This window comes from Mobula birostris, chromosome 20 (genome assembly GCF_030028105.1).
Source record: "Mobula birostris isolate sMobBir1 chromosome 20, sMobBir1.hap1, whole genome shotgun sequence".
In the NCBI taxonomy this organism is placed as follows: Eukaryota; Metazoa; Chordata; class Chondrichthyes; order Myliobatiformes; family Myliobatidae; genus Mobula; species Mobula birostris.
Genome location: NC_092389.1, coordinates 9,433,546 through 9,449,364, shown reverse-complemented (window position 1 = coordinate 9,449,364; position 15,819 = coordinate 9,433,546). Strand labels below are relative to the sequence as shown.

The 15,819-nt window shown below is 41.5% G+C and overlaps 1 protein-coding gene across 2 annotated transcripts in view; it reads right to left on the bottom strand.

Annotated features, from left to right (window-relative positions):
• Window positions 1–15,524, bottom strand: part of LOC140184919 (ubiquitin-associated and SH3 domain-containing protein B-like) — a 160,255-nt gene extending 144,731 nt beyond the window's left edge. For both annotated transcript variants that reach the window (XM_072238119.1, XM_072238120.1), the window contains exon 1: window positions 15,129–15,524. In XM_072238119.1, the coding sequence (XP_072094220.1) occupies window positions 15,129–15,256 (128 nt within the window). In that variant the 5' untranslated portion in view covers window positions 15,257–15,524. The remainder of the gene's footprint in view (window positions 1–15,128) is intronic.
• Between the last annotated feature and the right edge of the window lie 295 nt (window positions 15,525–15,819).

Below are 15,819 nucleotides of genomic sequence, written 5' to 3'. Positions count from 1 at the left end.
CTCTTCTCCTCAACAATGTAGAAGATACATTTCCCAGAAGTGGTCAGCTTCAATACTTCCCTGCTATGGGTTCAGAGGACAGAGCATTGCTCCATTTCTAATTATCAAACCCTCCTGTAGACTTCAACTTCACTGCACACTGTCAATCCCTTACACTGACATTCCACACCAGTGGCCTTTTCAAGTAGACTCACCAATTGGATAGGAATTCTGAATTTTACAGAACTACACACAAATTTAAAACCCAAAATGAAATCCAACCAGTCCGTGTTAGTGTTTATACAGCATATAGACAGAAGTCTTAAATCACATTTACCCGTCTTACTAGTTTAACAAAAATTTTTAAATTCATTCCGTGTTCTTTTCTGATTCAGCTCTGGGCATTTGCGTATGTATGCGCAAACAAAGGGAGGTATTGCACACATGTTGAAGGCCACAAGAAATCACTTTATTAGAGTTATTTAAAGCATGCAATGCAGAAAGAAAGACTAATGATTACTGAAGTAGTCATACAGTAAACAAAATACTTATCATCCACTTAATGAGCTGATCTGCACAATGCCAGAGAGGAACCACAGATCTGACAACCTCTCACGCAGTTCTCTCTCCCTCCCCCCCCACCACTCTCTCGATGTCCTTGACCCCATCTCCAACAGTTAGCACGAGCACTAGTCATAATCCAGCCTAAGAGAAGATAAGAAATTCCCCACTTTTTACCCATTAAACAGACCTTTTTTAATCTCTAGCAACCTTTAGCCTCGACAAACAACTCAGAAATCAAGACAGCAGGTGTGTAAGGGGAAAAACATTCTTCACTGGTATCTAATCTTAACAATGCGAGTTCAAAATAGAGACAAAACAAAAAGGGGAATAATGAGAAAACATGCCATTACCACCTTCCATACCAACACCATTTTGTCTTGCAAACTTGCATTTTAATTGAGCGTATATCAAGGAGGAATCACATCAAGTCCTAGTAGCTCTACTTTCCTTACAAGTCTTCAAACCAGCAGCATCTGAAGCCCCTGAAATACCACAACTCAACATGGAACTCATTCTAGTTATTCATTGCGCTATATTCAAAAGGAAAGAAAACTACCCTAATAAATTAGTCCTTGAAAATTTAATCCCCATCCAATGCTAATTTCAAAAAAAAATTACAAGTTAAACCGAAACAGACCTTCATTTTAATTCCATCCCATAAATTTCTCTTCCATACTTGACTCAGAAGTACCTGGCTGACATCTCAATGCTTCAAGGCCATGGAAAAGTTTTAAAACACAGGACATCTAACCTTGGTATTTACAACTTCCTCGTGAATATTTGATGAAATTTCTATATTATCAGGCATCATTGTGCATGGTACTATAGTCTGAAGACCAGCCTTAATGGGTTATTGGAACCAGCACTATTGAGGGATGAGTTTTGACAGGTATTGTCAAACTATTAGCTATTCACTTATTCCAGCAACACACCCCTCATGAGTAAGCATCTGAATCCGAATTTCCAGCACAAAGACGAGAACTATTCAAGTTTTTGGAATAAGAGATGACTTCCTCCTCTTCAGTGAAAGTACAGCTCTTGATTTGGTTTCAAACAGCAGAAGACAAACTGTTGCACCAAGCAGAGCCAACAATTCAGATACTGGCATAAACGGACCACCCATAAGAATTGATGACTGTGTCCATATACCCTCAAGCCAGCCGTTGTCAGACAGAACATTCTGCACAAATTGATTAAAGAGCAAGGAGGTTCTCTCTAGAGTTGAGACATCACTCATCACTCCATGTGCATCACCAGAACTGACTGCCTGGTTACTTTTACCACTATGGCAGCTGGCCTCATGCATATCAGTTTATGGGAATTCTGTGCTCAAACAATGACAGCCCTTCAGAAGTACCCAATTAGTCATGAATGTTCATGAAGTTCTTGATTATTTTCCTCCAAGGACAAAATTCAAGAACACAGAGGTCTCTGCTCTGAGGCCTCAAAGTGTAAAAAAAACCCTCAAACTTTATCATGTTAACCTTGATGAATTGAAATTCAACCATTCCAAGTTGCTTACAACAAAGCATGAGAAAATCTGTAGATGCTAGAAATCCAAAGTAACACAAAATGCTGGAAGAACTCCGCAGGTCAGGCAGCATCTATGAAAATGAATAGGTAATCAAAACTTCAGGCCCAGACCCTTCATCAGGACTGGAAAAGAAGGGGGAAGACACCAGAATAAAAAGGTGGAGGGAAGGAAAGAGGGACCAGCTAGGAAGTGATTGGTGAAGCCAGATGGGTGGGAGGGTCCTGGGCCAAAAAGTCGATTATTCATTTCCATAGATGCTGCCTAAACTGCCAAATTCCTCCAGTATTGTGTGCATGTGTTATGACAAATAATGTTATTTCCCCTCAGAATCTTTGAAGGGATCCACACTAATTGCCTGTAATAAACTTTTAAAATATTTTAAAATTTAAACAATTATCTTTATCCCCACATTCATCGAGGCAACTTAAACCCGATGGAGGCAGGGAAAGCCAGAGCTTCTAAACACGACAAGAGTATTGCTATTTAAGATTTTGAAGGAGGTAGGAAGTCAGCATTGGCTTTTGTTCTGTTTTCAAGCTCCTGGCCATTTTCTCACAGCAGGCCCACAGAAATTCAGAACCAGGGAGGGGAATGGATGGGGAAATCTGATACACAATATACAAACAGGATGCACAACTCTGAGCCTGAAAACAGCTCAATAGATTTCAAGGAAGTTGGTTCAGCCATGTCTATCCTGAACTAGCAAGATAGTTGGGTGGGAGCAAAAACAGAGAAAGGTAACCAGCTGAGAACACATTTTAAATGTCAGGTTTTCCACCAGACAAAATCCAAAAGAACCAAAGATAGCTTGGCATCAACTCATGTGTATTCATATCAGGATTAACGTTTTAAAACATAAACTCTGAAAACATCCTCCTGGCTTTTCCACAATATCTCTGAACAAACAAACAAACTCTTCCCCGGCAGCCAGTAGTCCACTCCCAAGTGATCGCATTTCAAATGTATGGCTGGATAATATATTCTGGTAGTGTATTCCATTAAAGGAAATGTCATAAAGTCAAATCCCTCGCCAAAGGTCCACAAAAACAAACATTTACCTTCCTATGGGGATTGCCCAAAAACAAATCCTGCAGCACTCTTGACATAATAAACTGTCTCAAGGTCCTACACGTAACAATGAATGGAATTCAGGCCAAAAGAAGAGATATTGGGACAGGTGGCCTTCTACTTTGTCAGGAGGATGTGGTGACACTGAAATAAATATAAATGCCTCAGACTATCTCCAAGTGATAATCCATAACACCAAACAGATGGTAAACCTTGGCATAAATCTTGTTGCCTGAATAATACATGGACTCCATCACCTGGGAGCTGAAGAGAGGGGAAGGATACTGGGGATGAAGCAAACAGATTTCTCCCCATGTCACAGAACTGGAAAATGATGAACACTGTCAACTGGAAAGCAGGTTCATTTGACTTGATCAGGTGTCAGCCATATGGTCCTGTTACCCCTTCTACCAGCTTTCACTCCGAGAATCCTGGAAATCAACTTTTAATTCGCAAATGCTCTAGGAATTGACATTTGGCAACCCCATCTATAGTATCTGGACACTTCACTTGCTTCAACTTATAAAGTGAAATTTCTAAGAATTAAAATTGCTGTACTTTCTCCAATACAAAACCCCATTTTATCACTCCAGCTTCTTGCAGTGATATATAGTGTAACAAAGAAAGTTACCTTCTCTTCCAAACCTCCAAATTTGAATAATGTTAATATTCAGAAATATTCAAGTAACAAGAGAATAATGTATTTGCTTAACTTGTTATGACACTTTACAAAGTTATTCAACTTACCAATCCATTCTGGCTCTCAACACAAGTCGTCTGTTCTGGCCTCTTTCCCTGTACCTCCGCAACTTATTCCCTCATTGGCCAATCAACTGATTCTACTGCCACTCCCATCATGAGATATTAATAGTCGTCAATTAAACTACAGGTAAATCTTTGGAACATGGGAGAAAACTGGAGCATCCATACAGTCATTGGAAGAGCATACAAACTCCATATACACTCAGTGACTACATTATTAGGTATATCTGCTTGTTAATGCAAATATCTAATCAGCCAATCATGTGGCAGAAACTCAATGCACAAAAGCATATCAACGTGGTCAAGAGGTTCAGTTGTTGTTCAGACCAAATATCAGAATGAGACCCAAGTGACTTAGACCGTGGAATAATTTTTTGTGCCAGACGGGAGGGTTTGAATATCTCAGAAACTGATCTCCTGGGGTCTTCATGCACAACAGTCTCGAATTTACAGAGAATGGTGTGAAAAACACAAAAACATCCAGTGAGTGGCAGCTCTGCGAGCAAAAATGCCTCGTCAATGAGGGAGGTCAGAGGAGAATGGCCAGACTGGTTCAAGCTGACAGTTACCCAAATAATCGCGTGTCACAACAGTGGTGTGCAAAAGGGCATCTCTGAATGCACAACACATCGAACCTTAAGTGAATGGGTTACAGCAGCAAAAGAGCATACCAGCTTCCACTTCTGTACCTAATAAAGTGTCCAATGAGTGTAGACAGCAGTACTTTATTTTCTTATTAAATCTTTTTGTTTTCATTGTCTTTGCTTTATGGAAAACTTCAGGATTAAATTACATTTAGGCAATGGACTGAATGATAGTTGAGGAATATATTCAAGTTTCTCTTTCAGCTACCATTCAGAATTTTAGATTTGTTTAGTTCTTGTGTTAGTCTGTCTCACTGCTGTGTATACATTTCCGTTCCCCTCTCATTGTTACGTGCACAGAAACTGAGCCAACACGTTTCAAGAAACCCAAGTATGTACACAGAGCGCAACAAGTTTTGACAAAACACATTTTCACTGCATCATTTTTAAATCAGCAAAATTAAAGATAGGCTTGCATTTATGTAGTGCCTTGGGAAACCACAGGGCACCCATGAAGGTTAGTGAAGTAGCTGTTTAAGTTACTGTTGCAATGTGGGAAAGATTCCGTTCCACTGCATTGCTCTAACACGTTTCACAATTCATCTCAAACTGCCTTACAAGCAATACCATACATTAGAAACACAAGCACCATGCAAAATGCAGCAGTGAACTTGCACGCACCAAGATCCCACCAACAGAAATCCAGAGCATCACCTTTTAGTTGTGGAGAACAGGGACTAAATGATGGCTGGACACCCGGGATAACACCTCAGCCTTTCTTTAAAACTGTACCAAGCATTCCTTCACATCCACTCGAGCAGTGAGTATGAAAGATGGGACCCCTCCAGTGGGCAGTGACGCTTGTTAAGCAAGCCAGAGAGTGAAGGTGATTGCAGAGCAACATCACCGATGTTTCCTTTTTACAACCTCACCCTTCTTTGAGGGATACAAGGTGATCCAGGACTTTCAGGAAGTTCTGCCAACACACCAGTCTTATCAACAGTGAAAATGCAGCTACTAATTTAAAGACAATTCTGGTGGGGAGCCATTTTGATTCTGACTTCGATCTACACAGCTGCTCACTAATTTATTGACTGAGCTGGTTCCAGAGTGCAAGTACCACCACAAAGAAGGCATGACAACGCATCTACTTTTCCAAAAAAAAAAATACACGTTTGTGCAGATTCAGCATAATTTGATAATCTTCTACAGATGCACAGTGGACAGCATCCTGAATGGTCGTATCATGGCCTGGTATGGAAACACCAATGCCCAAGAATGGAAAAGCCTACAAAATGTAGTGGATATAGCCCAGTCGTCACAGGTAAAGCCCTCCCCACCATTGAGCACATCTACAAGGAGTGCTGTTGCAGGAAAGCAGCAACAACCAACATCAAGGGCCGCACCACCACCCAGGCCATGCTCTCTTCTCACTGCTGCCATCGGGAAAGAGGTACAGGAACCTTGGGTCCCACACCACCAGATTAAGGAACAGTCATTCGCTCTCAACTGTCAGAAGCAGAGGGAATAACTTCATTCACCTCAACACTGAACTGACTCCACAACCTACAGACTCACTCTTAAGGACTCCACAACTCATGCTCTCAGTATAATTTACTTCTTTTTATTTGCACAGTTTGTCGTCTTTTGCACATTGATTGTTTGTCAATAGGTTTTCACTGATTCTATTCTAGTTCTCTGTTCTACTGTGAATGCCTGAAAGAAAATGAATCTTAAAGTAGTAAATGGTGACATATACCTACTTGGATAACAAATTCACTTTGAATTTTGAGACAACAGTATAATTGTCAGCAATGGAGTGACAGGGCATGCACTATGAGCAGCATCAGAGGAGCAAAAACATACAAGATGTAGGATTGGCAAAGGTTACTGAAATAGAGGCAAGGCCATTGTATAGGGCTTGAAATCTGTTACATTTTAATATAAGACCACTTTCTTAATGCAATTGTGAACCATCAGTTTGAACGCAACAAGTCCAAAAGATGCATACATCCAAATACTGCTCATTAGAGGCTTTTCATTTTCATTTTTCATTCTATCTATCCTGGAGGCAAATGGTGTCACCATGGTCACCATTTGCCTCCAGAATATGTAGAATAAAAACACAGCAGATAATGTAGTCTATTACCCAGCAGGTATTAAATAGCTGCCTGTTTAATGCTCACCTATATCCTTGCCACATTCTTCCCTATTCTACTAAAGGCAATTATGTCATAATTATATCAATAATAATTTAATTTAAAAACAAGTGCAACAGTCAATTGAAAAATCATTGTACTTCAGTCTCACCAGTAAAGCATTATCATATTGTGTCTTTAATAAAGAAAGCCATTCCAGTTTTTATGAATGTGGTAATCAAATATCAGACAGCCACGTATACAGATTTTAACAGAAAACTCAAGGAACACCCAGCAGGTCAGACAGAATCTGTGGTAAGGGAAACATTTATTGTTTTAGGACCAGCCCTGAAACATTAAATGTTGCTCTTTTCACAAACGCTGCCTGACCTGAGTGTTTCCTGCATTTTCTGTTTTTAAATTTCAGATTTCCAACATCAACAGTTTTGGATTTTCATGAATATATTTTAAGCACAAATGACCAAATGTGTCAGTCCTCAGCTGCATCTTAAGCCCATAAGACATAGGAGCAGAATTCAGCCATTTGGCCCATCGAATCTACTCTGCCATTTTTCATCAAGGTTGATCCATTTCCCGCTCAGCCCCAATCTCCTGCCTTCCCCCCGTATCCCTTCATGCCTTAACCAATAAAGAATCTATCATCCTCTGCCTTATATATACACCCCATGACTTAGTCTCCACAGCTGTCTGTGGCAATGAATTCTACAGATTCACCAATCTCTGCTTAAAGAAATTCAACCTCATCTGTTCTAAAAGGACATCCCTCTATTCTGAGGCTGTATCCTCTGATCTTTGACTTCCTCACCATAGAAAGCATCCTCTCCACATCCACTCTATCAAGGCCTTTCAACATTCCACAAGTCTTAATGAGATCCCTCCCTCATTCTTCTGAATACTAGTGAGTACAGGCCCAGAGCCATCGAACACTCATCATGTGATAAGCCTTTCAATCCTGGAATCATGTTTGTGAACCGCCTTTGAACCCGCTCCAATGTCAGCACATCCTTTCTTGGATTAGGGGCCCAAAACAGCTCACAATACTCCAAGTGAGGCCTCACCAGTGCCTTATAAAGTCTCACCATTACATCCTTGCTTTTATATTCTAGTCTTCTTGAAATGAATGTAAAATTGCATTTACCTTTCTCACCACTGACTCAACCTGCAAGCTAACCTTTAGGGAATCTTGCACATGGACTCCCCAATCCCTTCGCACCTCAGATTTTCAAATTTTCTCCCCGTTTAGAAAATAGTCTGTGCTTTCATTTCTTCGCCCTACATGCATGACCATACACTTCCCAACATTACTTCCCATCTGCCGCTTCTTTGCCCATTCACCTAATCTGTTTAAGTCCTTCTGTAGCCTCTCTACTTCCTCAGAACTACCTGCCCCTCCACCTAACTTCATATCACCTGCAAATTCGGCCACAAAGAAAACAGTTTAAAGAGGGAACAATAGGTAAAAAGGTTTCAGAAGAAAATTCCAGAGCATGGGCCATGGAGGACACTGCCAGTGCTGGTGCAGTGACTGGCAGTGAGGAAGAGAGCAATAGAGAACTAAGTTGAGAGCCTTGACATGATGGGAATTTAAAAAGAGGCAATGCTAATCGTAGAACCAATTAGCACAGAGATGATGGGTGAAACGGACACAGTGCAAGACCAAGGAATTGATTGTGGACTTCAGTCTGGAGAACACACAGCAGTCCTCACTGAAGTTTCAGCAGTGGAAAGGGCGACCAGCTTCAAATTCCCAGGTGTCAGCATCTCTCAGGACCTATCCTGGGCCCACCATATTGATGCAACCATGAAGGTGGTACACCAGCAGCCAAGATCCTTGCAAATTTCTACAGCTGTACAGTGCAGAGCATTGTGACTGGTACAGGGCTGCCAAAGCACTGGATCACAAGAGGCCGTAGAGGGTCAAATACCCAGCCAGCTCCATCACAGGCATCTTTAAAAGGCAGTGCCAAGAAGGTGGCATCCATCATGAAGGAGCCTCACCACCTGGGACATGTCGTCTTCTCAGAACCACCATCAGGGAGGAGGTACAGAAGCCTGAAGTCCCACGCTCAATGTTTCAGGAACAGATTCTTCCCCTCTGCCATCAGATCCCTGAACAGTCCATAACACTACCTCACCATTCCTCTTTTGTAACCGATAGTGATCTTTACGTCTTACACTGCACTACCACTGCTCAAAACAACACATTTTCATGAAGTACGCCAGTGATAATAAACCTGATTCTGGTTTGGGCAGCTGAATTTTGGATTGCCACATGAAATGCACAGGATAGGAAAGGCATGGATGAGAATTTCAGACGTCAATGAGATGGGACATTAGGCAGGCTCAGTTTCAAATTTTTTTTGTTTCAAATAATATTTTAAAAGCTGTTGTTTTGAAACTGGGAAGTGCAGAAAGGCTCTGATGTCAGAACCTTGGAAACAGGATATCCCCTGTCCAGGGGCCGCCCCAGCCAGCTGTCCCACTGTGCACCACCTTTTCTCACTTATAACTACAACTTAACAAAATTTGACATAAACAGACACCTCCTGTCCCAACAGTGCCCCTTACAGAAATCAGCATTCAAAGTAATTCAATTGCATTTTAAGGCTCTCTCTCTGTGAAACAATACTTTATGAGCTGGGAATGTTTTTTTTTAAAAATGTATGTTAATACAAAATAAAGTGATAGAACATAAAACAATAAGGCACAGGAAAAAGCCCTTCAGCTCACAAGGTCTGTGCCGACCAGATGCGATAACGTGGGGGTATTTCAAAAACAAACTAAATTTTAACAGCTTGTAGATTTTGGAATCGTGGTGACAAATAGGGATGGGTGGAGAGATTCAACAGTAGAAGCAAATGTGGATTGCAAAATGTTGGGAATAAAATGGGTAATGTATTCACAGCAGTGGATAGACAAGAACTAAACAAGGCTGGTAACAAACACAAGATTATAAAAAATAAATAAGAATTGTGGAGCAGAAACATTTCTAAAAGGAAAGGTTCGGAGGTCAGAAATAAAGGAAGGCCTGTCTGATGTTAACCAGAAACATCAAATATATATTAAAAAAAGGAGAAACTGCCTAGCCAAGAGAGAGCAAACTGGTAGAATTCTCTGCCTGTGGAAGCAGTGAAGGCTACCTCATTATATCTACTTAATGCACAGGGTGATAGGGAAAAGATAGGCAAGGCACTGATTTCTGCGCCAGATCGATTTTAAAACAGTTACATATTTGTACAAGACAATTAAGACAGTTAAATAGATTTTTGCATAGCGGGGTAATTAAAAGTTATGGGGAAAAGACAGGCAAGAGAAAGATACATTTTTGAAGACAAATACAATTTTAAGACAGATTTTTAAGACACAGATTTTTGCCCAAGTCATAATTAAGGCACAGTTAAGAAATTTAGGAAGCAGCATCCACCATCAGAGACCTCCACTACCCAGGACACGCTCACTTCTTGCTCCCGCCATCAGAAAAAGAGGTACAGGAGCCTCAGAACTCACACCACCAGGTTCAGAAACAGTTGTTATCCCTCAACCATCAGGCTCTTGAACCAGAGGGAAATCTTCACTGCCCCATTACTGAACTGTTTCCACAGTCCACAGACTCACTTTCAAGGACTCTTCATCTCATGTTCTTGATATTTAACACTTATTTATCATTATTTCCTTTTTTTCTTTTGTATTTATGTGCACAGCTTGTCTTTTGCACATTGATCCTGTTGGGTGTGGTCTTTCATTGATTCTATTGTGTTTCTTGTACTTACTGTGAATGCCCAGAATAAGATGAACCTCAGAAGTACATGGTGAAATATATAGTATTTACTTTGAACTTTGAACAGTTAGATAGATTTTTAGATGGAAGGGCAATTAAAGGTTATGAAGAAATGGCAGGTAGGTAGTCCCAAGTGCACAGCCAGATCAGCCATCTTATTGAATGGCGGAGCACGACGGGCCATAGTGCTAGCCTCTGCGCCCACTTCTAATGCTCGTATGTAAATGTTACAACTGAAATTGGAGGTAGCACAGGGGTCAAGGGAAGAAGGAAGAACACGGTTAGCCAAGTACCTCGCGAGCTGAAACACATCAGCTTCACTCCGATAAGCTTCTATTGAGAGAAAATGAACAGACTATTGAGGAAGAGAATGAGATATTCATTATGTTTTCAGCAAAATAATGACCTTCTGAATCAGCTTTACTTTTATGATGTGCACCTTATTCCAGATGTCCCCATCCCAGAAATAATTTCTCTGCATCCACCGCACTAAATCACTGTGATCTGAGGTGACTAAATCAATCACTGCTCAGTTTTCAGAAAGGAAAGGAATTTAACTGTCCTACAACTTCATTCTTAAACTCTTGAATTCATATCATTCTGCTGGATTGACAGTGCTTCCCACCTCAGACCCTCGGCACCCACCAAGGTCAATGCCCTTCGCTTGAAGTTCTGATTAAATAAACCAAACATGTTAGACTAGACAGGGAATGACAGGGTTAATGGCTTTGCCAGCTCTGGGTCTGTACTTGCTGGAGTTTAGAAGAATAAATGGAAGGGGGAATCTCATTGAAACCTATTGAATATTTAAAGGGCTAGATAGAGTCGACATGGAGAGGATGTGTAGTGGACCAGAGGGCACAGCCTTAAGAGTACAAGGACGTCGCTTTAGAACAGAGATGAGGAGGAATTTCTTCAGCCAGAGGGTGGCGAATCTGTGGAATTCATTGCCACTGACGGTTGTGGAGGCCAAGTCATTGGGTACTCGAGATTAGTCAGAGCATCAAAAGTCACAGGGAGAAGACAGGAGAATGGGGCTGAGAGGGATTATCAATCAACCATGATGGAATGGTGGGTCAGCCTAATTCTGCCCCCATGTCTGATGGTCTTATAGAGAGGAATCTGTGCACCTCTGTACAATCAAATTCCTTTTTCCTTATTCCAGCACCCCCTCCCAGATCCCACTTAAAACACTTCATTACTATTTTGTACCAGGAGACAATGAGGATCACCATCATCAATTTTTTGGATTCAGAGCAACCAAGAAGTTAAATAAAAATGTATGTAATATTCCTCTCCCATTTCTGGCTCAAAGCCATTGTCCCACAAAAATGACAGAAAACTTGGGACAATTGGCCTCATTCCTCATTCACTGGTTGATTACACTGCATTCACAACATCCTCCAGTTCAACGTCAGATACCAAATGTTTGTAAAATTATGCCCTTTAATTTTGAGTTGGTAATATGTAGCTTTGCCGGCTGGTGGCGTAGTGGCATCAGTGCTGGACTTCGGAGCGAAGGCTCCCGAGTTCAAACCCAGCCGGCTCCCTTGCACGCTTTTCATCCATGCTGCGTTGAGCTAGCAACTCAGCCATTTAAAAATAAGAAAACCTGCTAAAAAAAAAAATGCCATCATTGACGGCGTCCCAATGACTCCACTCGGAGTTAAGGGCTTTCTTCTTCTTCTATATGTAGTTTTGGACTTGACATTGTTGGAGCTTGATGACATTCACACTGCAAGTTAAACAAGGCTGAGGTACATTGGTTGAAACTAATCTGCAATCAGCTACCAGAAAGTTCCATTACCAGAGCATGTATTAAGAATATTAATGCACTCTCAGAGAAACTGCAATGCCACTGGGATCTCAAAGGCCTACAAAAATGTGGTCTACGAAATGCAAACTACTCAATTTGCAGAAAGCACCCAGCAGGGCACAATTATAGATTTTACCCTGATAACCTTGAGCTGTTACTTGGGAAGCAGAATTCCGAGCCATTTGATGCTGGAATGCAGTAGTACATGACAGAAGGGCACGGGGAGCAGTTTCCAGAGATGCATTAACTATAATGGAGGACAGCACTGACTTTAAATGCAATTCTTTCGATAGTGCTTTGAGCCAGTTAACCCTAATACACATCTCTCAGACAGTAAATGGCAGCACTCACATTTATGTTGCACATTTCCCCGCTTCAGGTCCCAAAGCACCTTTCAGCCCATGAAGTATTTCTGAAATAGAGTTCCTGCTATGGGATGTCCATTTGTGCACAGCAAGATCCCAGTAGCTGCAGTGTGTTATTAACTAGACCTGGTAAAATGATGCTGCTTCATTTACAAATATTGCATAGGTTCCCAGAGAGCTCCCTGGCACTACCTCCAAAAACAAAAAGGACAAAACATTCGACAACTGTAAGTGAAGTCGCGGTTTAAAGATGGTGGCAGGGTCAGTGATACCCTTGCTGAGCACTGTGCTGGGGCTTTAATGCCTGTGGTAGTAAGATCACGTGTACCCTGTGATCTTCCACGGTTGGCAGAGACCACTGCCCAGCTTTTCTGTGCAGTGGAGGCTGAGTGGCATGGGGCGTAGGTGGTGGCCAGGGAATTAAAGGCAAGAATTAAATGCAGGCAAACCATGAGGCAAAATTGAACTGCGGGAATGCTACCCAGCAGAATCTGCAACTTCAGGGGCTTACTAAACTCTTTTGGAATGAGCCTTCTTGTTTCCTGTTGTAGTTAGGCCAATCCACTAAATAATAACATATAAACACAGTCAAATATCGAGATAATCCTCTGGTGATAATATAGAAATCTGAAAGGTCGAAAGAGCTGATACCAAGTAACAAACCATTCCCACTACTCACTGCACATGCCTTCCATTTAAAAAAAAGCAAAAGGTGAAAACCCAAGGTTGTGAAATGGTTGCAAGTTTTTAATATCTCCTCATGCATATTGGTGGGTTCAGTTTATTCATGATAAACATACATGGAAAGAAAAGTGCAATCTCAGACAAATATGTTGGGTGAACTGCGTAAAATAAACAAAATGATTTCAGAAAACTTTACAGCATAGGAGACTCTTCAGACTATTCTCCACACACTGGCTTTTTGAAACAGTACTTTATTAGTCGTGCTTATGTGCTTCACTCCTCCGCTATACATTTTCCTTTTCAGCTATTAGGAGAATTGAGGGGTGTGTGGTAAGTGCAGGAAAGTGTTACAGCCATGATCTTTCTGAATGGGGAAATCATATACTAAGGCCCAAATAACCTCTTATTGCTTGCCTCTTATGCTCCAAGATAGGCAAGTCACCTTCAAAAATTACAACTAAATCCTCACCCATCACAGGATAAAACCCACCAGCTCATTTCACATGGCCGTCTATGGGAGCTTGCTGTGTAAATATTAGCAACTGCCTTTGCTACATTACATCAGGGACTACACTTCAAAAAAAAACTTCACTGGCCACTTTGTTCTGGGATGCCCCCCCCCAGGTTGTGAGGGGCAACTGTAAAAAAAAATGCAAGTTTATTTGATCATCCCTTTTGTGTGAAAATGTCTCTCAGCTCCCACCAATCTGCTAGTTATGCTAGTTACCCTAAATCTGCCTCCGTCAGTCACGCTCTTTCCCTAGAATAAGAAACAGCTTAGTAACCCCTTTAAAACTTTGGTTGTGGACCTATAGGTGGGCAACCAAAAGTGTCCACCATGCTCAAGGCCATTATGAAAGCCAGTACTCAGGGAACGAATGAAAGGTTTTGTTTTGTGTGGGATAGAGAAATGACGTAGGATTCAAATAATTCAAATAAAACTGTTTAATAAAATTTGCACTGTTAACTTTGGTAACTGATATGACTAATTATGGGTTCATCGTCCTACCGTGAAACGAAAATAAAACAGACTCAACAAGGTTATTGCATCAGAAATACCTGGTTAGCTGGGAATAAAGCTTTACTGCAATCACCTTTTTAAAAAGCTGGTTTTTTTTGAGATGGAAAGAAAGTGTGTTACGTTGGCCACGGCATTCCTGTACATTGCAGATGCAGCTCGCTATATTGCGAATAAAACTCACGTGTCAGTTTGGGGGCGGGGAAGAGAAGGCATAATCATATATTACTTGATTAAAAACAATTAACTCCATTTAAATAGCCTTGAATAAAATAAACGGAATGCGTGGGTAAGCGAAGAATCAGTAAAATAGACGCACCCAAATCTAAAAGCAGATAAAATTGATAGTGCGCTCCAGTAACACAATCTTTCTCCAACGTTACAAAACCACTCACAAGGGTCAAGGAGACCCACCACCGAAATTGCAACGTAGCTACTCCCACCGCTCTAAACTACCCCGGACAAACTCCCACCTTCCTGTCTGAAGGCCATACTTTCCTCTTATTGCCATAATTTTGTGCCCGTAGAGAGGGGAGCTGTTGCCTACTTAAACCATTTCCCCCTCCCGAAAACGGGTGGGTGGAGGGAAGCGACCGCGAAACGTAACACTGTCATTTCTCCTCGCGTTTTAAGCATTTTCCTGCATTTTAAACAGGGTTTAAATCTCTAGGCCATGTGACAACTCCTCAGTAAAGGTTTATGACTGAAATAAAATATTACACTTAGAAACACAGCGCCATTGAGATACAGTAATAGCTCGGAGCAAATACGAAACAAAGGCAGAGAGATAAAATGTATATAAACTCGTCCAACTTACGCCCTCGCTTTAGGGAATCCCATTGATAAAAAGACCTCCAGAGTTGACCCATGTTTGACGGTCATAGGCCGGTTCTGGCGATTCTTTCGGGGCACAACTTTACTGTACATCTCTTCTTTGGTAGCCATGGTTTATGCGTGTGAGATTAAAGTGACATTATTCTAATCAAGAGTCCTGGCGTGTACGTATACCATGTAGAAAGCGTCTCACACAAGGGCACAGCACAAGAGCGTCAGGGAAGGGCAGCCCGGCTGAATACAAGGCGTCTAAGTCACCCAGGCAATATTCACTTTAACCACACGACCATCGGAAGTGTGACTGTGGCCTTAAAATATTATATATTTTTTCCAGACTGCAGGAGAGGGAGGAGCATTTGCAACGAAATTGTGTCATTCAACCGACCACACTCTTCAGTAACTGGTTAATTTATGAATGAGTCGGGCGAGCTCAGCGATCGGCTGCCCCGCCCTCCCTTCCCCTTTTACGGAGCGGCTGACCTTCACTGCCGGATCTGCTGCGAAAAAGTTCAGAAGCATTAATTACTCATCAATCGACTGTCGGCTAATATTTGTCATCAGGGAATGTATTTATTTATTTTCAAAATAATTCCGTAGCGTCAGATTATGAGCCATGACCCGCGGCAGAGTATGATCCAGGCCAGCACGTCGGTGCTATACTGAAGTGCGGCTGC